We start from the raw sequence: 24,146 nt of genomic DNA, 5'->3' as shown, positions 1-24,146 counted from the left end.
ATTTTTGCTTAAAAATTATAAAAATATAAAAATTATTATTTTTTTCTTGTGTAAAAACAAAGCCTTCAGGTTTTCATTTAAATTGAACATTAGCCTTTGATTTGAATCATTTATGTCCTTCAGGTGCCCCAAAGCTGTTTGATAACAGGAACCTTTTAATGTTTCACAGCCTGTTTGGAACTCTTGCAGCTTGGGCTATTAGGTCCATGGGTGAAGGTCAGCCTGGCAGAGACTCTGGGATCAGTCCTTGGAGGGTGGGTCAAGTTTGAGTAGCTCAAGGTTGAGTTGAGCTGAATAGCTGCTCTTACCCAGCCTCAGCTCTCAGCCTCCTAGTGATGGGATTCCTGCCATATTTCCATGACTACTTGTGCAAGGATGTGTGTGTGTGTGCATGTATGTGTGTGCATGTGAGTATATTTGTTTTTGTGCACACCTGTCTGTTTATGGTCAAGCTGGAAGGGTTTTAGCATGGGAATCAGAATGTGTTTTTGCAGTCTCTGTCCATTTTAATTGACTCGCCTTCCCTGGAAAAGCCTTTATTCATGCCCTGCCTCCAGCGATCTTTCACAAAAAGCTGATACAGAGACATAATAGCTGATCTGTAAATATGCTGAACAAAACATTTCAGAGTGTCATGAAGTGGTAAGAAACTACCAGGCTTAGATTCATAGTTTGTATGTGTTCAATGTAAGCGAAGAACTGTGACAGCACATACAATAGGCACCTTCTGTATAACCTTTCCTGAGCTGTTTGCACGCAGGAGGCCACAGTGCACTGGATACAAGGAGTTGCTACTCTTAATTTTATCCTGGTCTCTGTCCTCAGAAAAGAAGCTGGTTTCATTCTGGTCTCTGCAGTCATGAATATTACCACCTTCCTGCTGGCAATCATGTAAGAAACTGATTAGCCCCAGCTTGACTCCCCCTGCAACAGGGGATGCCTGGAGAGCTCACTGCACGAAGAGTCAGACTTGATGTTCAAAACTGAGCAAGTTTATTTGTTATCCGAAGAGAGAATGGAATAAGTGGGGAACCTTAGGGAAATAATTTTTACAGGTAGTTTTCAGTCTCTAACTGCAGCCTGAGTTCCCTCTGCTATTTTCTGATGGCAACCGATCTTTTTTTTATGAAAGAAAACACAGGGGAGACAATTTACTTTTGTCAGAAAGATGTACTATCTCGTGCAGATGTGATTCCCTCCCAGGTATGGTTTTTTCTTTTTGCATTCCACCGAATTCCTAAAACAGATTCTGGAACTTCGGTTTCTGGTTCTTGCCCCGTTTCTAACTTGCTGGATTATAACAGGTAATATCCTTAAACACGCTGAGCCTGTTTCCACTCAAGCAAAAATAAGAATTAGGACATCTCGCCTACCTAAAAAGGAATGCCAAGGGAATCTGGTGGATTATTTTTGATGTTTGGGAGAAAGAAATAGCATCTACTACTAATAATAATTCTCATTTTGTTCTATGTGAGCCTGCCCTGAGAATAAGAATTGCTATTTCACTTTTAAGGAATGAAAGAAAAATGGAAGGAAACAGAGAGATGATGATTTAATACTTTGATCAATCTGAAATGAAATAGGGACACTTCTCTAAGACCTGGATATAGTTCGTAATTTCAAGCTAACAGTATCTGAAAAATCAGCCAAGCTATTTTTCAAAGGGCATTTGGAAGAGAATAATATAATGTTACTAACAGATTAATAATAGATTTTACACAGATGAATAATATTGATGATATGATAGATAATAATATAGATTAATAATACTACAAATAGAATAATATTTCTTAAAACCGAAAGAAGCTTTTACGTGTTTTAAGAAGATAGAGAGAACCATAAAATAAGAGATTTCAGAAACTTTATCCGCTTGACACCGCAGAAATGAACAGCTCCTGAGGCAGCAACCCTCTTTGTTTTTTAATACCCTTTCCCCACAATGCCAGCATAGTGCTGTGAGAAGTAGTAGGGTTGATGAGTGAATGAAGAAACGCAGAGATGGATGAGTCAACGAAGGACTAAGTGAATGTTCTCACATCGCTAGAGTGCTTTGTTGTTTGCTTTTACTTTTGTGGTTATAGCAGCTGATTGTAGGGGATTTGCAAAATGAAGATAAGTATAAAAACGAAAATTAAAATCACAGAGGAAATCCCCTGGGGTCTTCATTTACAGGTTTGTGCTTTTGCCAACATACATAGCTAGTTATGTAAATTTAATGCATAGAAATTCTGTGTCTTAAAGTCTGATCTTCATGGAATTAAAAAAGAAAGGGAATTTCCATAGTTTGTGTGAGAAGCAGGGGACATGGGTTGGAATGGATCAGTGTTCACAACAGAACCTTCTAGAGACTGAGAAGTCTAGGAAAGGAGCAACGCATTTCTATCAATCTCATCAAACTAAGAAGTGAGCCAGTGTCTTAGCGAGAGGAACCTGGAGCTGACATAGAACATTAAAGCAGTATCTCTAGGCATATGTATTTGTTATATAATACATATTATCTGTAGTTTTTTTTAATTTGTAGACCAGCACTGCTGGTCCCTGCTGCAACCTTTTGCATGAGTTTCCAGACCGTCTTTTATTGTTTATGGATGTTTCTGGTCTCTTCTCTACCCAACTAAATTGCATGTTCTTCAAAGGCCAGACTGGGTCTTGTTCTGAATTAATCCCTCTGGTTTTTCATTCACTCTACAAGTTTCCATTGCACACTTGTGGGGGAGGGTGTTTGTCTGTTTACGTGTGTCTGTGTCTGTGTGTGTGTGTGTGTGTGTGTGGTAAAACACCAAGAATTAAAAAGCAATGAAATGTGATATTTCTGTTTTCTGGAAGTTTGGTTTCTGATTGATAAGACAAGGTCTCTGGACCCGAAAGTGTTAAGTAAAAATATCAGCAAAGGCTCACTCATGCTTCCATTGCACAGTTCCCAACGTGAGGCACGTCACTTGGTGCATTATTCTCAGTTGACGGATTGATTAATTAAGAGGCAACCTATCAGGGAAAAAGCAAGGTAAAGTACTGTTCAATGGTTTACAGACAGTCTAATGTGTTTAGAAATCATCAAGAGTAAGACTGTGTTATTCCCAAGATCACGATTATCAGAAATCCCATTCAAACAAAAAATAAAATTAGCCATGGATGGCCCAGAGTAGAATTTCTGAAAACAATATTTAACTTGACCTAGATAATGACAAGGATAACAGTGCAGTCCTTGATGTTGGAGTCAGCAAATACAGGCTGTTACTCTCTATTTCTTTTTGTGGTGTTACTGTCTGTGCAAATATATTTAGTTCACGTTGCTATGTACACAGCAGTGACAACTGCAGCCTATTGGGGTGATTATAAATGCAACAGTGAATAAATAAATCATCCTTTGGTGACCCCTGGCAGAAAAAGTTGATGCAAAAATGCTTAAAAACTCTTTGAAGGAATTCATTAAATTTTAGAATTCAGTAACCTAGAGGGGAGATGTTCATTCCTGGAAACTCACAGAATAAAATCACACCTTCGTAATACCATGCTCACTGATGTACTTGAGCTTATTGTCTCATACTGCGGAGGGAACAAGAAGGCTCTTATTTGGAGAGGTTTAAAGACAAAAATACGTAAGTCCAAGAGATCCTGAAGCTCTCTTAAGGAAAGAGGTTAAAAGAAGAAGGTTCTTAATACACATGAAGATTTGAAGAGGCTGATGCTGCAAGAATAAAAGGAATATGGAGGAAATTTATCACACAATAGTACACACTACTGTAACAGGTTTCTTTTAGCAGAGTTTTGTTATGTGAATTTATATTTCCTGATATATATATTTCCACTTTCCCATTTTTGCTTCTAAGCTAATTAGGTTATAAGAGCTGTTATTTTAAACAAGTTAATCAATCTCTTTTAACATCTTTCAAATAAGATAAACAAAACAGGTGTGTGTAGATACACACTGATATTCAAAATGTTGCTGTGTATACAGCTACACAAAACCCAGTTAGCAATTCTCACAAAGAAAAAGTGGAGAATGAGGTATGTTATTCTCCATCCAAAAGAATGATTTCATATAAAGCCTGGAAAAGTCAGTGAATTGGAATTCCCTTGGATGATAAGGGGATGGTGATTTTAGGGATAAAAAACCACCAAGGAGATAGCTGTGCACCTTTGGCTGGGGCTCAGAATTGTTGATTATTAGCAACTCTGACTTAAAGTGTGGTCAGCTAAGACCAGTGGAGATTAAAACCTGGTTGAAATGTCAACCGGGGATGTGAAAAAGTGGTCTGGTGGAAGTGGAGACAGACAGTGAGTGAGAAAATAATTCAAATTCTAGAATAAAGAAAAAACAGGAAGCAAGAATGAAAAAACATCTAGGAAAGTATAGAAAGAGTTGTAACCACTTATGAGGAGATGAAGCATTTGCCAGGAGAGAGAGAGAAAAAAAAAAAAACCTCAGCCAGTTGAGCTGAAAAATCCTATCTAAATATGAAAGCAGGGAATATATTCTGAGGCTGGAAATATTCATCAATGTGTTAAATGTCACACATTCTAAAAATATGAGATAGATTTCAACAGCCCTATAGTTAAAGACTGATGATTGGAATTTTGCTTTTATGATGCCATAGCAATTCACATGGTTCTTAAGTCTCCATAGCAACAGCCCGATACTACTTTTTGTTCTCTTGTGTAGTCACGTGATGCTGGATGCACTGCATAGAAAACAGAGGGGAGCGGTTGATTGTATTTCTTAATTAGTGACACAGAGATCAGGGATCATGGGACAGGACTTTTACTGGGATTGGTCCTGGGTCTGGTAAACTAGGGCTGTCCCTTGATAGCCTTTCTCTCAGGAGCTGGCACTTCCACTGGCTGTTCACCTTTGACCCTATTAGCCTCTGCTTTCTCTCAACTACTGTTGTTTTATGAGTTGCGTGTCCATTTAGATAAAATTCTCTCAAAGCAGAAGACCCTTTCTATTTGGGATTCCCAACTGAAACCATGCCCCAAAGAGTTAAAGAAGCCAATGGCTAACTTCTTGGGCTTACAGGATAATCCATAAGAAAAGCAAAAACTTGCTGAAAAGCTGAAACTGAGACTATGCCCCCAAGAGTGCAACCAGTAACTAACAAATATTATTGAGGGTGCAGGTTAACGCATAAGAAAAGAAACCTCTTACTACACCACTAAAACTCTCCACCTATGAGATAAGAGAACTGGCTAAAGTCGGTGGGAACCAATATGGCTGACTGGGGTCTGCGCAGAACCAGGTTGCTGACGTCACAGCCTAAATTTCCACCCATGTTTCGCACTAACTTCCTCCAAAATTTGCACACAACAGCCCCAGGAGGCATCACGAAGAGATAACTGTGCATGCCCACAGACTTGCCAGCTCTCCCGCTTCCTTCCACCAGTCACTTGCTTATCCCCAAATCCACGCCCCGAACCTTTTCCAATAAAAAGTACTGCCTTGGAGCCAGCGCAGACAGACAGATTTGAGTTTGACTCCTGTCTCCTTGTGAGTAGACTTGCAATACAAAGCTTTTCTTTTCAAAAATCCAGTGTTGACCGGGTGCCGGGGCTCACACCGGTAATCCCAGCACTTTGGGGGACCAAGGTGGAAGGATTACTGGAGGCCAGGAATTTGAGGCCAGACTGGACAACAAGGAAACTCCAGCTCTACAAAAAATTTATTAGCCAGGCGTGGTAGCACACGCCTGTGGTTTCAAATACTTGGGAGGCAGAGGTGGTCTCAGCTACTCGGGAGGCAGGATCACTAGAGCCTTGGAGGTTGAGGTTGCCATGAGCTATGATGGTGCCACTGCACTACAGCCTGGGCAACAGAGCAAGACCCTGACTCTGAAAAATGAACAAACAACAAGCAAACAAACAAAAAACCAGGTGTCATAGTATTGGCTTCTAGCGCATCCAGCAGTGAGCCCTTTTTTCTGGTAATACAGTTGTCTTGAAGATGGTAGAACTACCAACGTGAGAGGGGTGGTCATTTGCTATGAAGAAAAGACTATTTTCACTTCAGGATGAGCAAGAAGCTCATCTGCTAGGACAAGGGCATACTGTTGCATCAGAATCTATTCCACAGTTTTCCTGTCTGTGAAATGGGAGTGATAACCAAAACCCTCTTCTTACTCACAGGGTAATGTCCATGAAATGTTTAGACAAGTTTTGTCAAATATATTTTGGAAAGTGGTGTACGTGTGTGCAGAACCCGACTTACTGCCTTAGGCTTATGTGTGAGAGGTATCAAGGTGCTTCATGTTTTAGCCTGGAGTCAGAGAGGGTGCTATGAAGTTTGCAAGCATAATTAAGACAGATAGAAATCTCTCCTGAGCTCTCATTAAATTTACAAGGGTTTTCCTACTGAGGCCGACTCAAGTTCCTAACACTTTTGCCGTCCTTCTCATTAATGAGCATCAGGCTGAGTTAAGATCTGTCTAAACTCACCTTGACATTGGCTGTTTTTCAGTGGGAGTCAGAAGTTTATGGGCTCTAGTCCTAAGTGATGACACTAACATCTGTTACCCTGACTGAATCAATTCCCTCTTTTCATTTATTTTTTTCTTTATAGGAGAGGACATTTATATAAGAACAAAGAATGTTACTTGGTACAGAGAAGGCAGTCTGTAAATATTCATTATCTTCCTCCTTTTTTTTTTTTTTTTTTTTTTTTTAATGGAGTTTCGCTCTTGTTGCCCAGGCTGGAGTGCAATGGTGCAATCTCGGCTCACTGCAACCTCTGCCTCCTGGGTTCTAGCAATTCTCCTGTCTCAGCCTCCAGAGTAGCTGGGATTACAGGTGCCTGCCACCACACCTGGCTAATTTTTGTATTTTTAGTAGCGACAAGGTTTCGTCATATTGGTCAGGCTGGTCTTGAACTCCTGACCTCAGGTGATCCACCCACCTCTGCCTGCCAAAGTGCTGGGATTACAGGCGTGAGCGACCATGCCCAGCCCGTTCTCTTCCTCCTGTTATCCCCTTTTCCACCTCAAATTCTTGCATTTCTGGCATTTTGCTATTGGAATTTCAAAGGTGAGCCAGTGATGTAGGAATGTTTGGAGCTGAGGGTGACATTGTAGCACTGCTGCAGCAGCATCACTGATGCAAGATGCTAAACTCTAACTATCTACAGGACACCATACCCCGAGGTGGAAATACACAGCCATGAGACCTTGTACTTGAGAGTTAAAATCAGTTCAGGGTTAAAAGATAACAGCACAAGGTAACAAGCTAAATGTCAAACAGGCAGTGAAAACAAGCAGAGGCGAGCTGGGTTGCTCAGGGAAAGCTTCCCATAAAGGAATTGTTTTTTGGGGGGATTTTGTTTTGTTTTGTTTTTGAGACAAAGTCTCGCTGTGTTGCCCAGACTGGAAGGCAGTGCTGCAATCACTGCTCATTGCTGCCTTAACCTCCCAGGCTCAGGCAATCCCCCCACCTTGGCCTACCAAGTTGCTGGGACCACAGGCACATGCTACTGGTGCTCAGCTAATTTTCTGATTTTTCATAGAGATGCAGTGTGATTATGTTGCTCAGGTTGGTCTCAAACTCCTGGGCTCGAGTGAGCCTTCCACCTCAGCCTCCCAAAGTGTTGGAATTATAGGTGCGAGCCACTGTGACCAGCGAAGAAAATGAGTTGATGAGGACTTTGAAGAAAGCTAATGTCTATTGAGGGCTTATTAAGTAATGGACATTGGGCCTTAGCCTGCTTTATCTCTTTGATTAAAGGTTGGATTCTGGATAAGGACACAAAGGTAGAAAGGTGGGACTGATTGAAGAGGAAATGATTAGATAACGAGTTTGGCAGGAGGGGAGGTAAATAGGAAAGGAGATGGCAGATGATTCTAAAAGCCAAAGTAAAGAGCTGGTGCACTGAGAAGTCATTACACATTTTCAATAGGGAATACTGTGTGCCCAATTGTAGAATTTCAGAGGGAAGCACTGAAGTCTGAGAAAAGCAACCAGACCACAGAAAGAGACCAGGCAGCAGGTCATGGGTCCTTGGCACAGGGGGAGAGGCAGGAGTCCAGAAACATTGACTTGAGAATCCAGTAATTTTTTATTTGGTTCCAGGCATTTTGTGGAAAAGGTCCAGTAAATAGTGAAATAAGTCATTTTTACATCAAAAACAAAAGGTTGACTAGATGAAAGATTACATCAAGGACAGCACCTGGAGAGTCTAAGGAAGGAGCTCCTTTGGGGGAAAGGAGGTTAGAGGGAAGTTTTCAATGTATTCAGCATGGAGAAGCTACAAGCAGGTGGAGACGCCTTCCCAACAGGACACTAGAGATGGGAAAATTGTACTGTGGGAGCTGCCTGAATGCATCCCATCGCCATCTCCCGGGAAAACTGGGAACCCCACAGTCCCAAGGCCCATAAAGCTAATGGCATGTTTTATCTCTGTTTTATATCTCTCTTTCCCCTTAGTGAATTAGGGAAGCAAATAAAACCAAATTCCCCAAGTCTATTTCTAACCCCCAAAATACATATTTTACCAAGTATTTATTGAGTTCCTTCTCTGTGACAGGATTCTCTGTATCCCTCCCAGCCACTGTTTCTGGCTGATCTTTTTCTATGTCAATTTGGGGGTAAATGGAGAAAGGCATGAGATATAGGTCGAAGCAAATGTTCATGGAGCATTCTCTAAGTCAGTCATTCCACCATAATGGCTCAGTTCCTTTATTTACAAAGGACATGTATAGCCAACAGTATGTTGAAAAAGAAAGAACATCAACTTAGGAAGGCTGAGGACTTCTGTAATCTTAGGAAAGTCACTGAACTCTCTGGGAGTCAATTTACTTATCTGTGAAATGATGGACTAGTTGACATATAATTTGACTATAATATCCTATGATCTTATATCATGGAGTTAGGCTCATAATGCCTTTAAGAAATTGCATCATTGCATTTATAGAATGCAAGCTGTTTCTTGTTGTAAGGAAGAGTGTCCTCTTCCCTTCCCTTCCCTTGCCTTCCTTTCCCTCCCTTTTCCTTTCCTTTTCTCTTTCCCTTTCCCTTTCCCTTTCTTGATTTCAAGACAGAGCCTTGCTCTGTCATCCAAGCTGGAGTGCAAAGGCATGATCCTAACTCACTGACTCCCCAAACTCAAGAAGACTGCTCAAGCAATCCTCTTGCCTCAACCTGATTAGTAGCTAGAAATGTGCACCACCACACCTGGCTAATTTTGTTATTTTTTGTAGAGACGGGGTCTCAGTATGTTGCCCAAGCTGGTCTCAAAACTCCTGGGCTCAAGCAGTCTTCCCTCCCTGGCCTCCCAAAGTGCTGTGATTATAGGCATGAACCACCATGCAGACAAGGGCATTCTTTAAGGGTACAACTTGTGTCCAGGGCCACCCTGAACAGTCAAAGCTATGATCTTCTTTGCCAGATCTCCTGGGAATCCTAGGGCTGAGCACAACATTTGCATCCTCAGAGGCTGATAACCCTCCCTTCTCTCATGAGGATATGAATATAGGTAAGAAGGAAGAGGAGGCATGGTCTAGTCCTTGGGTCACCTGAGACTGAACAGGAGAGAAGCAGGGTACCTAGACCATCATGTTCGTCATGGAACCAAAGGGCTCACTGCCCAATGTGCCAAGACTATGACAGCAGGTTTGTGAGAAAAGCAAAACTTTTATTATTCCCAAGGAGACAGGAGTCCAGCTCAGATCTGTCTCCCTCTGCTGGCTTCAAGGGAATCGTTTTATTAGAAAAGGTTTAGGGGATGGATTCTAGGATTAGTGGGTGATTGGTGGAAGGAAAGGGGAAACCTAGAAAGTGTTGGGCATGAGCAGTTATCTCTTCATGCCTCCTCGTGGGTCCCATGCGGAAATTCAGGGTGTGTTAGTATGAAACGTGTGGTGGAAGTGCAGACTGCGACAGCACAAGCTGGTTCTGTACAGGCTCTAGTTGGTCATGTTGGTTCCAACCAATTGTAGCCTGTTTTGTTATCCCATAAGAGGAGGGAGTTTTAGCATTTTGGACAGTTGTTTGTTTTGTTTTTAATCTGTGTATTTGTAAGCTCAAGAAATTATGTTAGCCATTGGTGTCTTTATCTCTTTGGACGGTGGTTTCAGTGTCTTCTTTACGGGGTAAGTCCCAGCCGGCACTTCTGCCCACTCCTGTGCTCCATCACCATGGACCCTGCACAGCTGATCCTCTGGCCTTGTGCTTTGCATCTCACTCGATGAGCCTCATTCTGCTCCAGCTGCCATCTTTGCAGCTGCCAAGTCTCTCTCTGCCCTGTTGCCATTGCCACTCTATCTCACTCTATAGAAAACCTGGCCATGGCTGCTTCTGCTGGGCCCTGCGCTGTCTACCCCATTCCCCCTGGACTAGTCTGGATTGCACTTCTCTGTTGCTTTGACTGGTTCTAGCCTTCTCTACTGCTGCTGCCATCCCTTCCCTCTAGAACTGCTGAAGATGCACATGCCACTCTCTAGCTGCTGCTATCTTCTCTTCTGCTTATCTATAAGGCTAACAACTGTCCCTGCAGCTCCCTAACCATGAAGTATATTCCCTCCCTGTCATCATACCTATTTCTCTCCCCTATAAGATGTTGAGTCTTAATGGTGATCTTATTCTATTCTTCCATAGCTCTAACACAAACTTCCACAAATTGACTTGAATTGGGAAAACTATGGGATTTCCCCCTAAATTGTTATATTGCCCTCTGCCACACTCTTTTCATCTGTAGTAGCTCTCCTTTCGCTTATGGTGGTAGATTTTTTTCACAGGCATTCTACTGATGTTGGGGTTTAGGCACACAGATCTCTCACTGTGAGTATCTAGAACAAAATGAAAAAAATGAAAGACTCCATCTCTACATCCTTCTGCTGGGATCTCTCAGGAAGCAACAGTCTTATGCAAATAGTTTCCGGGCTTCTTGAAATAGACATGCAAATTAGAACCCACAGTGGCTTTGGGCTACACCACATTATACACATAACAGGAAAAGGAGGATGAAAGGTTCTTTCTGAGCTCCATGCCTGGGAAAACCTGTTCAGACACAGACATTGGCAAAAGATGGTCAGCATATGGAGGGGCCTTGGGTGGATTTAACAAAGAGAAACTATCAAGGCCCAGGGACCTAGATTCAAAGCATTCCTTTCTCCTGGGCTTTGTTTTCTCTCATTCTGCGCTCTCTGATTGTGTAACTGTCTAAACAAATTCAGACATGAAAGGGAAACCCCCGACACGACTTTAGTGGTCGCATTTATGCTCCATCGTGGTACCCACACAGTTGTATCCGGGCAGGCCATGCATGAGGATGTGGTAAGGAAATCTATCATTTCCTTAAAAAATAAAAAATAAATAAATAAGAAAATGCGCCTTTCTTCTCCTAACTTCTCTTCTTTCATTTCTGACTTATAGCCCATGAGCCATACATCTGGGCTGCTTTATGGGGATTGTTTTCACTGAGAGGTGAAACAGAAGCCATGCTTTGCCCGGCCTGGGCACGTGCTTCTGGGAACGTTCAGAGGCTCCTCAGGAGATGGGCACGGTGCCTGGAATAAAGCACTTCAGCCTTTGTTGAGCAAACAAATTCCCTTAAATTGGAAAAAAAAAAATTCCTTTTTTAACATTGGAGAAGTAGTAATTTCCCCATTTTTTTTTAACATAATAGAATAGAAAGTTGGCTAACATAAGCTAGATAAATAACTGAGATTACTCAACAAGCTAGGTATAGAAAATGGGTTCAGGGGCCAGGTGTAGTGGCTCATGCCTGTAATCCATCCCAGCACTTTGGGAGGCTGAGGCAGGCGATCACTTGAGATCGGGAGTTCAAGACCAGCCTGGCCAACATGGTGAAATCCCGTCTCTACTAAAAATAAAAAAAATTAACCGGGTGTGGTGGCAGGCACCTGTAATCCCAGCAACTCTGGAGGCTGAGGCAGGAGAATCGCTTGAACCCAGGAGGCAGAGCCTGCAGTGAGCCGAGATCGCGCCACTGCACTCCAGCCTGGGCGACTGAGAGTAAGATTTGTCTCAAAAAAAAAAAAAAAAAAAAAAAAAAAGAAAGAAAGAAAGAAAGAAAGAAAAAGTGGGTTTAGGTATAAGTGCTTTGGTGATCTGCTTTTAGATGGTCCAACCCCTTTCTCCAAACCATGACCAGGTAAAAACATGCTTGGAAACCGTAGCAAAGTTTTCAAATTAAGCCTTTATTTCTGGAGCTGTTTTCCATACCTCATAATTTCTCTTGGTTCTTATGATTACTATGATGTTTAAAGTCAATACTATTCATAAAATTTGGTTTCTTAGGTTATGCTGAGGCACTGAGTCAGAAAAATCATGTCTTATTAAAATCGAGGTAGAAATATTCGTCACACCTGATCAGAATGCCAACTGACTTTATGACTTCAGGCACGAGTGTCTCTGTTTATGAACATTTTTAAAAGACAGTAGTTTTGCTTTTAATGAACATATTTAGATATCATGGTTAAGATTCAATTTGCAAAACAATGCATTTCCAGGTTTGGGGGTAAAAGATGCCCATCAATATCTATCATTAATTTCATTATTTTGACATAGTGAGAAATTGAATCAAGCAATTACTTTCCTTTGTGCCTCAGGTTGAAGCTGGTCAAGGAAATTTAAGACACGGGAGTGATTTGAAAAAGAAAAAAACTCCTTAGAGCTATGAAAATAATGCACATTGAGGCACATTTATTGTTTGAAAGGTCACACTGTAAACATAATTCCATTATTAGGCGATCCCAGTACTGTTAAAGGGACCATCACACACTACGCAGGTATGGCGCATTCCAACTTGTAAAATTAGAATAACTTAGAAGAATGAGCTTTTATAACATAAAGGCATTTTCTGCAGATTTCTAAATAAATGAATGTGCAACTTTCCAACATCACTAATGATGTAAAGTGAACTCTGTCTGCACATTATTTCATTTGTGCATGGCACACAACTGTTTTCAAATAAAGTGAGGTGTAAATTAAGTTTCAAATTAAGAAAAATCGAGTCTAGACCATATAATCTGGAGATCACTTATCAGCACTCTGTAAACTTCAGTGTTCTTGTTTTTCTCTTCAAATATGTTACTGTCTAGCCCTGTGCTTTTTCGGCATGGGTCAGTCTCTCTGTCTGAAGTCCTCCCTCACCTCCTACACGTCTCCATCCCATCCTGCTTAGGACAGTCCCACGCACCAACATCCTAACCTCCTCCAGATGGTCAAAGCCAGCTTCAAGAATAGGATTTCCCTCGAAGCAGCCTAATAGACAATCCCAGGTGAAATGAGTACTTCTCCCAACCTTTGCTTCCACTTGAGTTGTTCAACCCTCCTGCTAGTTCTCACTCAGTAGAATTCAGAAGGTTTCCGTGATTGTTCTCTAATCCTTGGCATTCTTCAATTCTTCAGCAGCCTTCACCTGTACTCTTCACCCTAGTAACCTCGGGGCAGAGCCACTGGTTGAGCCTGCCTTAAAGGAGGTTCTCAGCACATGTGTCCACCTTGAAGGAACCTAGGAGCATCCCTGTACCAAGGGGTTCATGAGTTACTTTTAGGGTAGACGATGGGGGTCTCTTTCACACCCCTACCATGCAGGATGGGCCAATTAGAGAAAAACAAAATTTTGTCTTGTCTCACTTGTCTTGCTCTGTTGTCCAGGCTGGAGTGCAGTGGCAAGATCAGAGATCACTGCAGCCTCAAACTCCTGGGCTCAAACTCTCCTCCTGCCTCAGCCTTCCAAGTAGCTGAAACTACAGGCATGTGCCACCTTGCCTGGCTAATTTTTTTTTTTTTTTTTTTTTTTTTTTTTTTTTTAATTTTAGAGATAGTGTCTTCTTTTGTTACCCAAGCTGGTCTTGAAATACAGGCCCCAAGCAATCCTACTGCCTCAGCCTCTGAAAGCACTGGGAGTCCAGGCATGTGCTACTGCACCCAGTCTATCTCTCTCTCTTTTTAAAAATACAGCTTGAGAGTTCAAAGAAGTCTCAGAAGCAGAAACTGTGTCAATTCCCATCTCCATTGATAACTATCATTTTTGTCCCCTCCCCAGTCCAGGTTTGATAAGCAATTATAGGGCAATTTGGTAGTAGTGTTGGAGTTGCCTCTTATAAAGAAAAAGCCACAAATAAAGCTTTTGAGAGTGGTTTGTCTAAGTCCTGACAATCCTGAACATTTTGACAGAAATATCAAGAAAACGTGTAGTCCGGGCACCGTGGCTCACACCTGTGATCCTGGCACTTTGGGAGGCCGAGGTAGGCAGATCACTCGAGTTCAGGAATTCAAGACCAGCCTGATCAATATGGCAAAACCCCATCTCAACTAAAAGTACACAAATTAGCTGGGCGTGGTGGCGCACATCTGTAGTCCCAGCTGCTGGGGAGACTGAGGCAGGAGGATCGCTTGAGCTCAGGAAGTGGAGGTTGCAGTGAGCTGTGACTGTGCCCCCGTACTCCAGCCTGGACAACAGAGTGAGACCCTATCTCAAAAAAAAAAAAAAAGAAAAAATTCCATGGTAATCATTTCACAATGCATACATATATCCCAACATTCTGTTTTATACCAGAAATATATACAATTTTTATTTGTCAAATATTAAAATGTTTCCCTACATAATTTCTGTCAGCACAATTCTTTAGTTTGGAGCTTGGAAATAACCCAACAAATGCGGGAGGTAAAAATGCTACCCTGCACGCTAACTTTGCAGGAACATCCAACTGCTTCCCCACTGTGAGGACGGGAAGGAGGAGGCATTGCTTCCACCCAGATGCCTGTCTCTCGGCTTTCTCCTTATCTGGGCTCCCAGAGGTCTTCTGAGCAAACACAGGAGCAGTGATTTGGGGCCAAAGCAGCTGTTGGTTTTCTTCTCCCTCTTGACAAAAGCACTCAAACCACAAACCTTAAGGGAAAAAAACAAAACAAAACAAAACAAAACAGAGAAAAAAGTGGAAATACCTCTTTTCAAACACTGCAAAATCATGTCACTCTGCTCTTTAGATGTTTTTGTAAAACATCGGGGCAGATAGAGAACCATTTCCAGCTGAAGTGTTTATGATAATGAAAAAAAGCACTTTTATTTTTCCCACTGTGAGACACTTTTTCGGAAAGGCAAGAACTGCTGCAGGAAAAAGTCTCCAAGGGCTAGATTCCAATTAACTTCTATACCAATTGCTGATAACTTTAGGCAATCACTGTTCTTTAGAAAATGGGACAGAGAGTCTAAAAGATCATAAAGACGAGATGACTGATCAACCAAGGCATAGAACCTCATACCACATTTTCCTCAGTGTGTCACAATTTTAAAGAATTGTAAATAAAATACAGTAGATCCTATATTTGACATTCAATAACATAGAATTGTCGTTATATGTGTCTTGGAGCTTAGACATTGATCTGGGGGTCTGGAAAATACTTTAGTAGTCATACAATCCATCGCTGTGCATGGGTGAGCAGCAGAAATGTGATAGCGTTGGAAGAACTTGAAATTTTTAGAGTAAGAAAACCTGCCTTTGGGGTTCTAGTCACCTCTACTCCACTGTTTAGGAACTCTCATCTCGGATTAGGAATCATATCCATTGGCTGCATAACAAGTGCAATGCCTGGTGCCACACAGTGATAGGCATTGGTTTTTCAGAAGGCTGTAGAGTTTTGCTGATGTAGGCTGGGATCAGCTGATCTTGGCTAGTCTCACTCATTTGTGATTCTCTGGCTTGCTCATACGTCTGTAATGGAGGCTGGGTCTTCTTTTATCCTCCTGCTGGAATCAGCAGACTGGCGTGGGTGTATCTTCCCCATGGGCATTTCAAACTTCTGCTTGTACTGCCTTTGCTAGCCTTCTATCCATACTTGGGGAAAAAGAGAGGGTGGCAAAGTTACATAGCGAATTGCATGGATAACAAAATGTATGCATAATCAGGACGAAATGATGCTATCTACTACTGTACTTAATTCTCTCAATCTCAGGTCATCATCTGTTAAATGGGAATAATAATACACCTGTGAAAATTAAGTGAGCTGACACTGAAGAGTATCTAGCTCAAGCCCTGGAACAGAGCTGATGCTCAGTAAATATTACCTTTCTCCTATTCACCTCTCCAATCTTGTAAAATGAAAATGAATACCTGCCACGTCTCATGGGATCATCGTGAGGTTTGATTTTTGTTTGTTTGTTTGTTTTGTTTTTTTGATGGAATCTTGCTCTCTGTCACCCAGGCTGGAGTGCAGTGGCACAATCTCAGCCACTGCAACCTCCACCTCCTGGGTTCAAGTGATTCTCCTGCATCAGCCTCCTGAGTAGCTGGGACTACAGATGTGCACCACCACGCCCAGCTAATTTGTATACTTTTAGTTGAGATAGGGTTTTGTCATATCGATCAGGCTGATCTTGAATTCCTGAACTCAAGCGATCTGCCCACCTCAGCCTCCCAAAGTGCTAGGATTATAGGCGTGAGCCACCATGCCCGGCCCATTCTGAGGTTTTTAAAAAGGCAAACACATGTAAAAACAATTTGAAAGAATGTTAATGGCTATATAATTTTTGTATTGCAAGAACATGTAGAATGTTTACTCTTACCTAGACATGAATACTTTCAAGCACTTAATATCAAATCACAATTTTCACTGAGCACTGTAGTATGTAGCAAGTGGATATTTATATTATAAATCAAAGCAAATATGTGTGACTGAGGAGGGTTGAGGCAGAGAGAAAAAGGGGGAAGGAGATTTGTCATGTTGGTTACGTAACTCCTTCAGTGTTACCCAAGATATTTGGAACTGATCCAGGAAGAAGACCTTTTCTATCCGTTATCATCCCAAAGCCTACAACTTGATGAAGATGTTTCTAAATAGTAAAGAGTGATGAGCAGGTCACAGAGGGTAAAGCCTTGATGGTGCTCAGGTCACAATCCCCTCACCTTAATAAATCATCAACTGTTTAGGAAGCAGGCGGTGCAATCCCAGATAATAAACCCTAATTGTTTGGCTAGCTATGATCCCCAGAGACTCTAAAGGGCCTAAAGAAATTAACCTCAAAAATGGCAAAGATGTGGGGAAGAAAGGGTCAGTGTTTAAGTGCAAGAGATGGAAAACCTGAGCCTCCAACCATGACATACCCAATACCCTTTGTGACATTTACAAGTGCTGCTAGTCTAGAGAAGTTTATTGTAAAGTTATTATTTCCCTCTCTTTTTTAACATCAAAATATGAAAGAAGGGTGGCTCAAAGGGCAAAGGCATTTGCTAAGAGAGGTTCCTTGGTGCAGGGAGTTTTCCTCTGCAGGTGAGAAGCCCACCTACCACAGAGTAGAAATTCCTTAAGTCAGATTTCAGAGAAAACTCCCTTTCTCTTGTGGTGTAAACTTAATTGATATTTCACCAGTGTCTACATATTTGATATTTATTGACTTTTTTTCTAAGTTTAGGTTACTCCCAGATGGTAAACTGCAAGCAGAGAGTGCCCTAATCCAAAGAAATCTTGGAGGCAAAAATGCAAATTGTTCTTGCTTCTGAATACTTTGGTAACATTGATCAATGTCAAGGCTGTTAGGGTGTCTAATGATCTGACAATTATTCTTCACTGACATTTATTGCCCAGGATAAAATATTTTCTAATCCCCACCACCATCTCTCTCCTCCTGCCCTCTTCACCCTGCAACAATCCAACCACTTCACACAAGACATAAAAGGTGCAGTCATCAGTATTTAAAGGACTTGGAAATGATAAATGATAAATGGACTAGTGTGCTCCGTTTTATAAATGTTTATCTTTGATAAACACAAGACTCTGTGCTTTTAAGTGTCTAACACAGAACCTGGCTTGAAGTGGATGTTCAATGAATATTGGTTTCCTGAATACATAAGTGAACGAGGCACTCAATGTAATACCTTAATAGTCTAAAATAAAATATTTTCAAATGCTTACTTTGCAGCCCCTGACTAATAAAGAACAGAAATTTAAAATGTACTTTTAAGTCTTTATATGTCTTATGTTGGTGGGGATTATTTTTAATGAAATAAGACAAGGTGGATATAGTGCACTAGTGGTGGCTTCATTGAACTGAATGCTGTGTGCGTGAATTACTTAGCTGGAGCTTCTGCAATAGAGCAGTAAGAATAGTACCTCCCTCATGGGGCAGGGGGTAAGGGAATTGTATGAACTGCTGCATGAAATCACTTAGCCTAGTGCCTGCCAACAGGTAAGCATTCAACAGCTATTGCCATTCTCATTTTTACCATCAACAGCTGCATCATCTCAGGAACTAATTGATAGGTTCCAAGTCCTGTTGATTCCAGGGGTTTAGTCAAGGACCTCTCAGACCATTATAAAAATATGGTGAACAACCCCAGGCTCCAGGGCTAAAGGGCTGGTGTATAAACAACCAGAAAAGTTCTACCTTCCCTAAGTGGTGCACTTATACAGAATATTCCAAATTCCTTCCGAAAGTCCTTTCCTTTGGCTCAGGAAAGCTGTTCTGGTTCCAAAATCTATGGTTGGAGTTTTTCAGAAAACAACCAGCCTTAAACATGCAGTCAGTCTAGTTTTGTTTAACTTTGGCATAGTCCCCCCTCCGTTATATATACTTTAAACAAACCTTTAGGGAGACTGAGAGCCAGAGAGAGTACAGAGGGCCAGGAGGCAGGGATGCAGGTAATCAATTGTACCAGAGATTTTTTTTTTTTAATATCAAGGATAAAACTCTTGAGAAGGGGACATGATTGGGGCCAGGCACAGTGGCTGACACCTATAATCCCAGCACTTTGGGAGGCCAGGGTGGGCGGATCACTTGTGGCCAGGAGTTCAAGACCAGCCTGGCCAACATAGTGAAACCCCATCTCTACTAAAAATACAAAAAACTAGCTGGACATGGTGGAGGCTGAGGCATGAGAATCACTTGAACCCAGGAGGCAGAGATCGCAGTGAGCCAAGATCATGCCACTGCACTCCAGCCTGTGCAACAGAGCAAGACTTTGTCTCAAAAAAAAAAAAAAAAAAAAGAGAAGGATACATGATTGGAAATTCTGATGAGGGGGTTTCTGGGGTTAGAAAGGGCGCAAACAGCGCAAACCTGTCCGTGAACCTGTTCATGCCACGAACAGGGCAGAATGCTTCAGGAAAGAGTTGTTGAAAGTAAAAAAGCAAATGATGGATGCAGCTTATTCTAGTTATTGAAGAATCCAACAGGATGGAAGCTAAATGTGGCACATGGCATGGGCAATGTCTCAACAGCAAGTGGGATAACAAGTCTTTTTCATGATTCAGGGACTAATAACAGGGGAGGATGAGGAATGGCATCTCTGTTTTGAGTAAACAAGAGTGATTTCCTTCCCTGACACTGAAAAATGAAGCCTTTGAGGAAATAGAGGAAGGGTCTGGGGAAGAGGAGAGAGAATAGAATTAAAGATGGAAGTGAGGCTAGGCGCAGTGGCTCATGCCTGTAATCCCAGCACTTTGGGAGGCCGAGGGGGTAGATCACGGGGTCAGGAGATTGAGACCATCCTGGCCAACATGGTGAAACCCCATCTCCACTAAAAATACAAAAATTAGCTGGGTGTGATGGCGCATGCCTGTAATCCCAGCTACTTGGGAGGTTGAGGCAAGAGAATCACTTGAACCTGGGAGGCAGAGATTGCAGTGAGCCAAGATCGCACCACTGCACTCCAGCCTGGGTGACAGAGCAAGACTCCGCACCTCCCCCCAACCACAAAAAAAAAAAAAAAAAAAAAAAAAAAAGATGGAGGTGAAGGAATGAGATTCTCATGGAGACAATTTAGTTTTTTATTTCCTAGGAGAAAGTTGATCATGTATATCCAGATAGGAGAAGAGTCACAAAGAGAATGGCACTAGACTGGAAATGGAAGTCACATCAGAAGGTTTACAAACCTACAGAGAAACCTGAAAACATGGGGAGAGATTAGTATGAATAATGCAATGATAGACGGAAGGGCTCGAGGAGTTGGTTGAGTTTTGTGTCAAACCTGCTATAAATATAGGGCCTTGGAACAAGGACTGTGTCTACCGTATTCTCCACCGTATCATCAGAACAGGAACAGCTTCCAGCACATAGTAGGTGCCTTACAGCTATTTGTTGAATGACTACGTGAATAGAAGAAATGATTAGGGAATCTAAACACTGTAGTACAAAATGAGAAGTATTATTTAAGTCAGTACCAAAGAAAGAAGGTCCAGAGTCCCCCAGAAATGGCAATAATCTTTTATATAAGGACAGCGAGTTGCAATCAATATGTTGGGTCTAAAGATGTGTCAGAATGCTAAGACTCTGGACAAAGGATGTACATGTCTGGTTAAGTGAGAATTAGGTTGCAGCCTGCACCTAAGGTGACGTAGAGAAAGAGTTAAGAATAGAAACTTGGACCCCGTGCAGTGGCTCACATCTGTAATCCCAACAGTTTGGGAGGCTGAGGAGGAAGGATTTATTGAGGCCAGGAGTTCAAGACCAACCTGGGTAACATAGCAAGGCCCTTTCTGCATAAAAAAAGTTAAAAATTAGCTGGGCATGGTGGTGCATGCCTACAGTCCCAGATATTCAGGAGGCTGAGGCGGGAGGATCTCTTGAACTCGGGAGTTCAAGGCTGCAGTGAGCCATAACTGTACCACCATACTCCAGCCTGAGCAACAGACAGAGACTTTGTCAAAAAAAAAGAAAAAGAAAAGAAAATGAAAGAAAGAAAGAGAGAGAGAGAGAGAAAGAAAAGAAAAAAAGAAAAGAAAAGAAAAGAAAAGAAAAGAAAAGAAAAGAAAAGAAAAGAAAGAACTGGAGACTACCAAGGAGGTGATCAAGAGGTGATAGAGTTGGTGTAGATACTGAGTTCTTTAGAATGCTGATGTATGAACTGGAGGAGAGAAGGATATTAATTAGGGATGAAAATCATCAATGAAGGAAGAGGCAGGGGCAGTGGACCAACATGTGATTCCATCTGGAGGGCAGAGTGGCTCGCCCTGTCTTGGGGGATGTCTTGTGAATACAAGAACTGCAGATGGAAAGAAGGGCAAGGGATGTGGCATCTTCCTTAAATTGCATTGACAGGTTCATATATGGTGCACATGTGTTGCATTTATGATGCAAAAGTGTCCTGGCACCTTGGTGATGGCATAGATGTGTGTAGTCACATTTAAGGAGTCACCAGTTGAAGTAGAGATATTGAATTATTCTCACAGAGAAAATTCCTCAAGCCTAAAGAAGTTCAGGAAAATCTCATCTTTTCAATTGCATTATGCCCTGACCTCGGTCTTTGCCATTTTTCTTTCATTGTCTATTTTTTCCAAGTGACCAGCAATGCTGAATGAAACAGTCAGTCCTGATTTATGTGGACTCCTGGACAGTATGCCCGCACGCACACGTCCACACACACACACACACATACACACTTATTTTTTTAATTCTCGGCTATTCAGGAACAGAGTCCATAAATCTGTTTTTGAAACTTTCTCTAAAAAGAGGCTACAGTTATATGCCTCTAAACATCTGGCCAAACTGCAAAAAAACCCAGTTAACTATCCAGATGTGAAATTCACACTGGGCTGAACATGGGTTTTTAGAAGTACCCACGCAGTGGGATTTCTTTTTCAGCTTTCTGTACACAAACTAGAAAAGCAGCTCAGTAATGGTGTCAACTAGATCCATTCTTGTGGGGGTCCCACTTCTTAAGAGAGGAATGAATGATGAATAAATGAATGAACGAACGAACAAATGCAACAGTACTCTCAGCTCTAGAGAGAGCAAGCTACAGAGCCCAAAGCGGCTGGATGCTCCCGCTCAGCCCCCCTCGCCTCCTGCCCTGGGTGAGCTGCCCTGTGGGTTGATTCAGATCACTTTTCCTGGCTCAAACGCGTTACCTAAGACAGAGATCGTTTGTCAAGTGAGCAGGGTACACAGAGAGCTGTAGGCAGATTATGGAAAGAGAGAGGGAGGAGAGAGAGGGAGGAGAGAGAGCGCGGGAGAAGGAGAAAGAGAGAGGGGACCAGGGCGAGGAGCGGAGCAGGCTTCTCCAGGAACGGCGCTTTGCCGGCGCTGGGGATTCAAGTTAGGCCGGGTGGCGGTGCAGAGGCGCCACCCGGAGAGGGGAGCCACCACGGCTCCAGACATGGCTCTTTTCATGTGGGATGCTTAAGCACAGCACACAGGGAGAGTAACTTGCAGGAGACAGAAACTGGCATGAGGATTCTGCCACCATGGAAGGGCTCCTGTCTCCGATGAGGACGAAGGTAAGGGGAGTGGATCTGGATTTCTTTTCCTTCTGCTTGGAGGGACAGAAAAGGCTCTGTGCATGGGAGGAGGCTCACGGAGCTTTTGTCTTATTTCAGAACTAGGCTGGCGATTGCAACTGGATCTCTCAAAGAATAGGCTTGCCTGCACGGCAGCGCGATCTGAGGGGAAGGGGAGAGCCGAGGGGAGCGAGCCATCTGTCAGCGTGGACAATGGGAACCTCAGTAAATGAGTTCGCCTCTCGGTTGATTAGACAGCCATATTTTAGCAGGATTTCCAATCACTCTTGCTTTGGAGCCGTGCAGCCCTCGGAGCTGTTCGTTTGCAGGAAGTACCAATGTCTCAGACCGTATTGCTGTTTAGCAGGAGGAGTAACACGTTTAAGGCAAAGAGTGTGCCCAGCTCCCGCTTGAAATATCCTCTTTCCTCTTCCTCCTCCTCTTCTTCGGAGCAGGAGGACCAGGGAATCCTCTCTGTGGAAAGTAGGTTAATGCATTCTGGAGGCCAATGTGTTCTCGGAAAACTAGCAGACCTGCAGAAAAGATTTCAGGGCACTGCTCTAGCCTGACATCTTGAACTTGGTCCCTTAACATTTAGAAATGTTCACGGGGAACTGGTTTTAGTCTCCTGAAGACTCTAAGCACTTGTTCTTCTTGACTGGAGTTTGTTTTTTCACTTTCAAGAGATGCTTTGAACGTGGGGTTTTCCATTATAAGCTTAGACGATGAAGGTGCTACTTCATATCTGCTATATTTACTTATAACTCTGAATGGATAGGTCAAAAGTTTTCAATAATGCTAGAAATATTACTTTTCTTAACCAGAAATTTCAAAACAAATCAAGGGGCAAATAGCTCTCTAAGCACACAGCAGAGTTAAAGTTAATAGGACAAGGCTTTGATTTACCTCATCTGTTTGATGCCCGGTTTAATGATTCAGACACAAATAGACTCTTTTGTCATTGAACATTTTTTTTTTCCCTGCTGGTTAATGAGCCTGACCACGATGTTTTCAGGGAATGCTAGAAGTAGGTCTTGTGCACGAAGACACCCCCACCCTTTGCGAGAATTTCCCATCTCTGTTATGTTCACCCATGGCTGAGAGTCATTCATTAGAAGGATAGTCTCAAGTGAGCGTTTGTTACAAAGGCTCTAACTCCAGCCCTTCAATGGGCTGGCAGACCTTCTTTGAGATCCCGTTGGTGACCCATTTTTTCTCTCTGGGCTTGTAGCTGGAGTCCTGTTGCTTACAGGCAGTACACTTTAATCCAAGGTACCGTAGAAACATCAGGTCCTGTTTCATGATCCCCTACCACAGCAAAGAAAATGGCAAATGACACTGGCATCCTAGCTCACTTGATTGACAGGATGAGGTTTGAATGCTTTGGGGAATGGCATCGTAATCTGTTCATTTGACCAGGTTTTCAAATTGCAAACTATCACAGTATTGTGCAGTTTCCGGTGCGTAACAGATCTGTGGATCCGAGCTCCTAACCTCAAGCGAGGACAACTCTCATAGACTTGGAAGGGAGTTCCCTATGCAAATAATCAGGACCCAGGCTCTGTGTAAATCACACTATGAGCTGATTAAAATGACATGTGATAGTCGGGGGAGAAATGGACGTCAGTGGGTCAGGCTGCTCACGTATTGTATTTATCAGTATCACTCACATCATGGCTTGTTCCTTGATCATCATATTGTCTAATAAACATGAAACTGTGGGGTTTGGTTCCTACCAAAGTTTAAACATAAAATCTCTACATAGCAAATAGATTCTCATTCAAGCCCTTCAGTTTTTAGGTTTCAAGGGATTTGTGTATGCGTGTGTTTTTAAATTGCTTCTGTGAATTCTTTTTTAGTCTTTTTATTTCTGATGCTGGAAATGGATATTTCCATATTGAAAATTCAAATTGCATTTGAATTCAGTGACCTACAATATCATCATGACTCAGGGAACAAGACCCGACTGGCAAGAGGAGAAT

At 42.3% G+C, this 24,146-nt stretch overlaps 3 protein-coding genes across 4 annotated transcripts in view; 2 read left to right on the top strand and 1 right to left on the bottom strand.

Moving 5' to 3' along the window:
• HSPA14 (heat shock protein family A (Hsp70) member 14) overlaps nt 1-21,724 on the bottom strand; it is a 691,631-nt gene extending 669,907 nt beyond the window's left edge. Inside the window, exon 1 of the mRNA XM_050803222.1 lies at nt 21,721-21,724. The gene's annotated coding sequence lies outside the window, so the exon portion shown is untranslated. The remainder of the gene's footprint in view (nt 1-21,720) is intronic.
• PHYH (phytanoyl-CoA 2-hydroxylase) overlaps nt 1-24,146 on the top strand; it is a 1,057,918-nt gene that overhangs the window by 131,508 nt on the left and 902,264 nt on the right. The window lies entirely within an intron of this gene.
• FRMD4A (FERM domain containing 4A) overlaps nt 1-24,146 on the top strand; it is a 695,352-nt gene that overhangs the window by 140,494 nt on the left and 530,712 nt on the right. Inside the window, exon 1 of one of the 2 annotated variants that reach the window (XM_050803199.1) lies at nt 70-22,164. The exons of the other annotated variant lie outside the window; for it this stretch is intronic. Within the exon in view, the coding sequence (XP_050659156.1) occupies nt 22,132-22,164 (33 nt within the window). The 5' untranslated portion in view covers nt 70-22,131. Of the gene's footprint in view, nt 1-69; nt 22,165-24,146 lie in introns of those variants that run through there. 2 annotated transcript variants of the gene reach the window in all.

This window comes from Macaca thibetana, chromosome 9 (assembly GCF_024542745.1).
Source record: "Macaca thibetana thibetana isolate TM-01 chromosome 9, ASM2454274v1, whole genome shotgun sequence".
Lineage (NCBI taxonomy): Eukaryota > Metazoa > Chordata > Mammalia > Primates > Cercopithecidae > Macaca > Macaca thibetana.
Note: the sequence above shows the minus strand (reverse complement) of the source record. Positions and strands in the feature narration are given on the sequence as shown.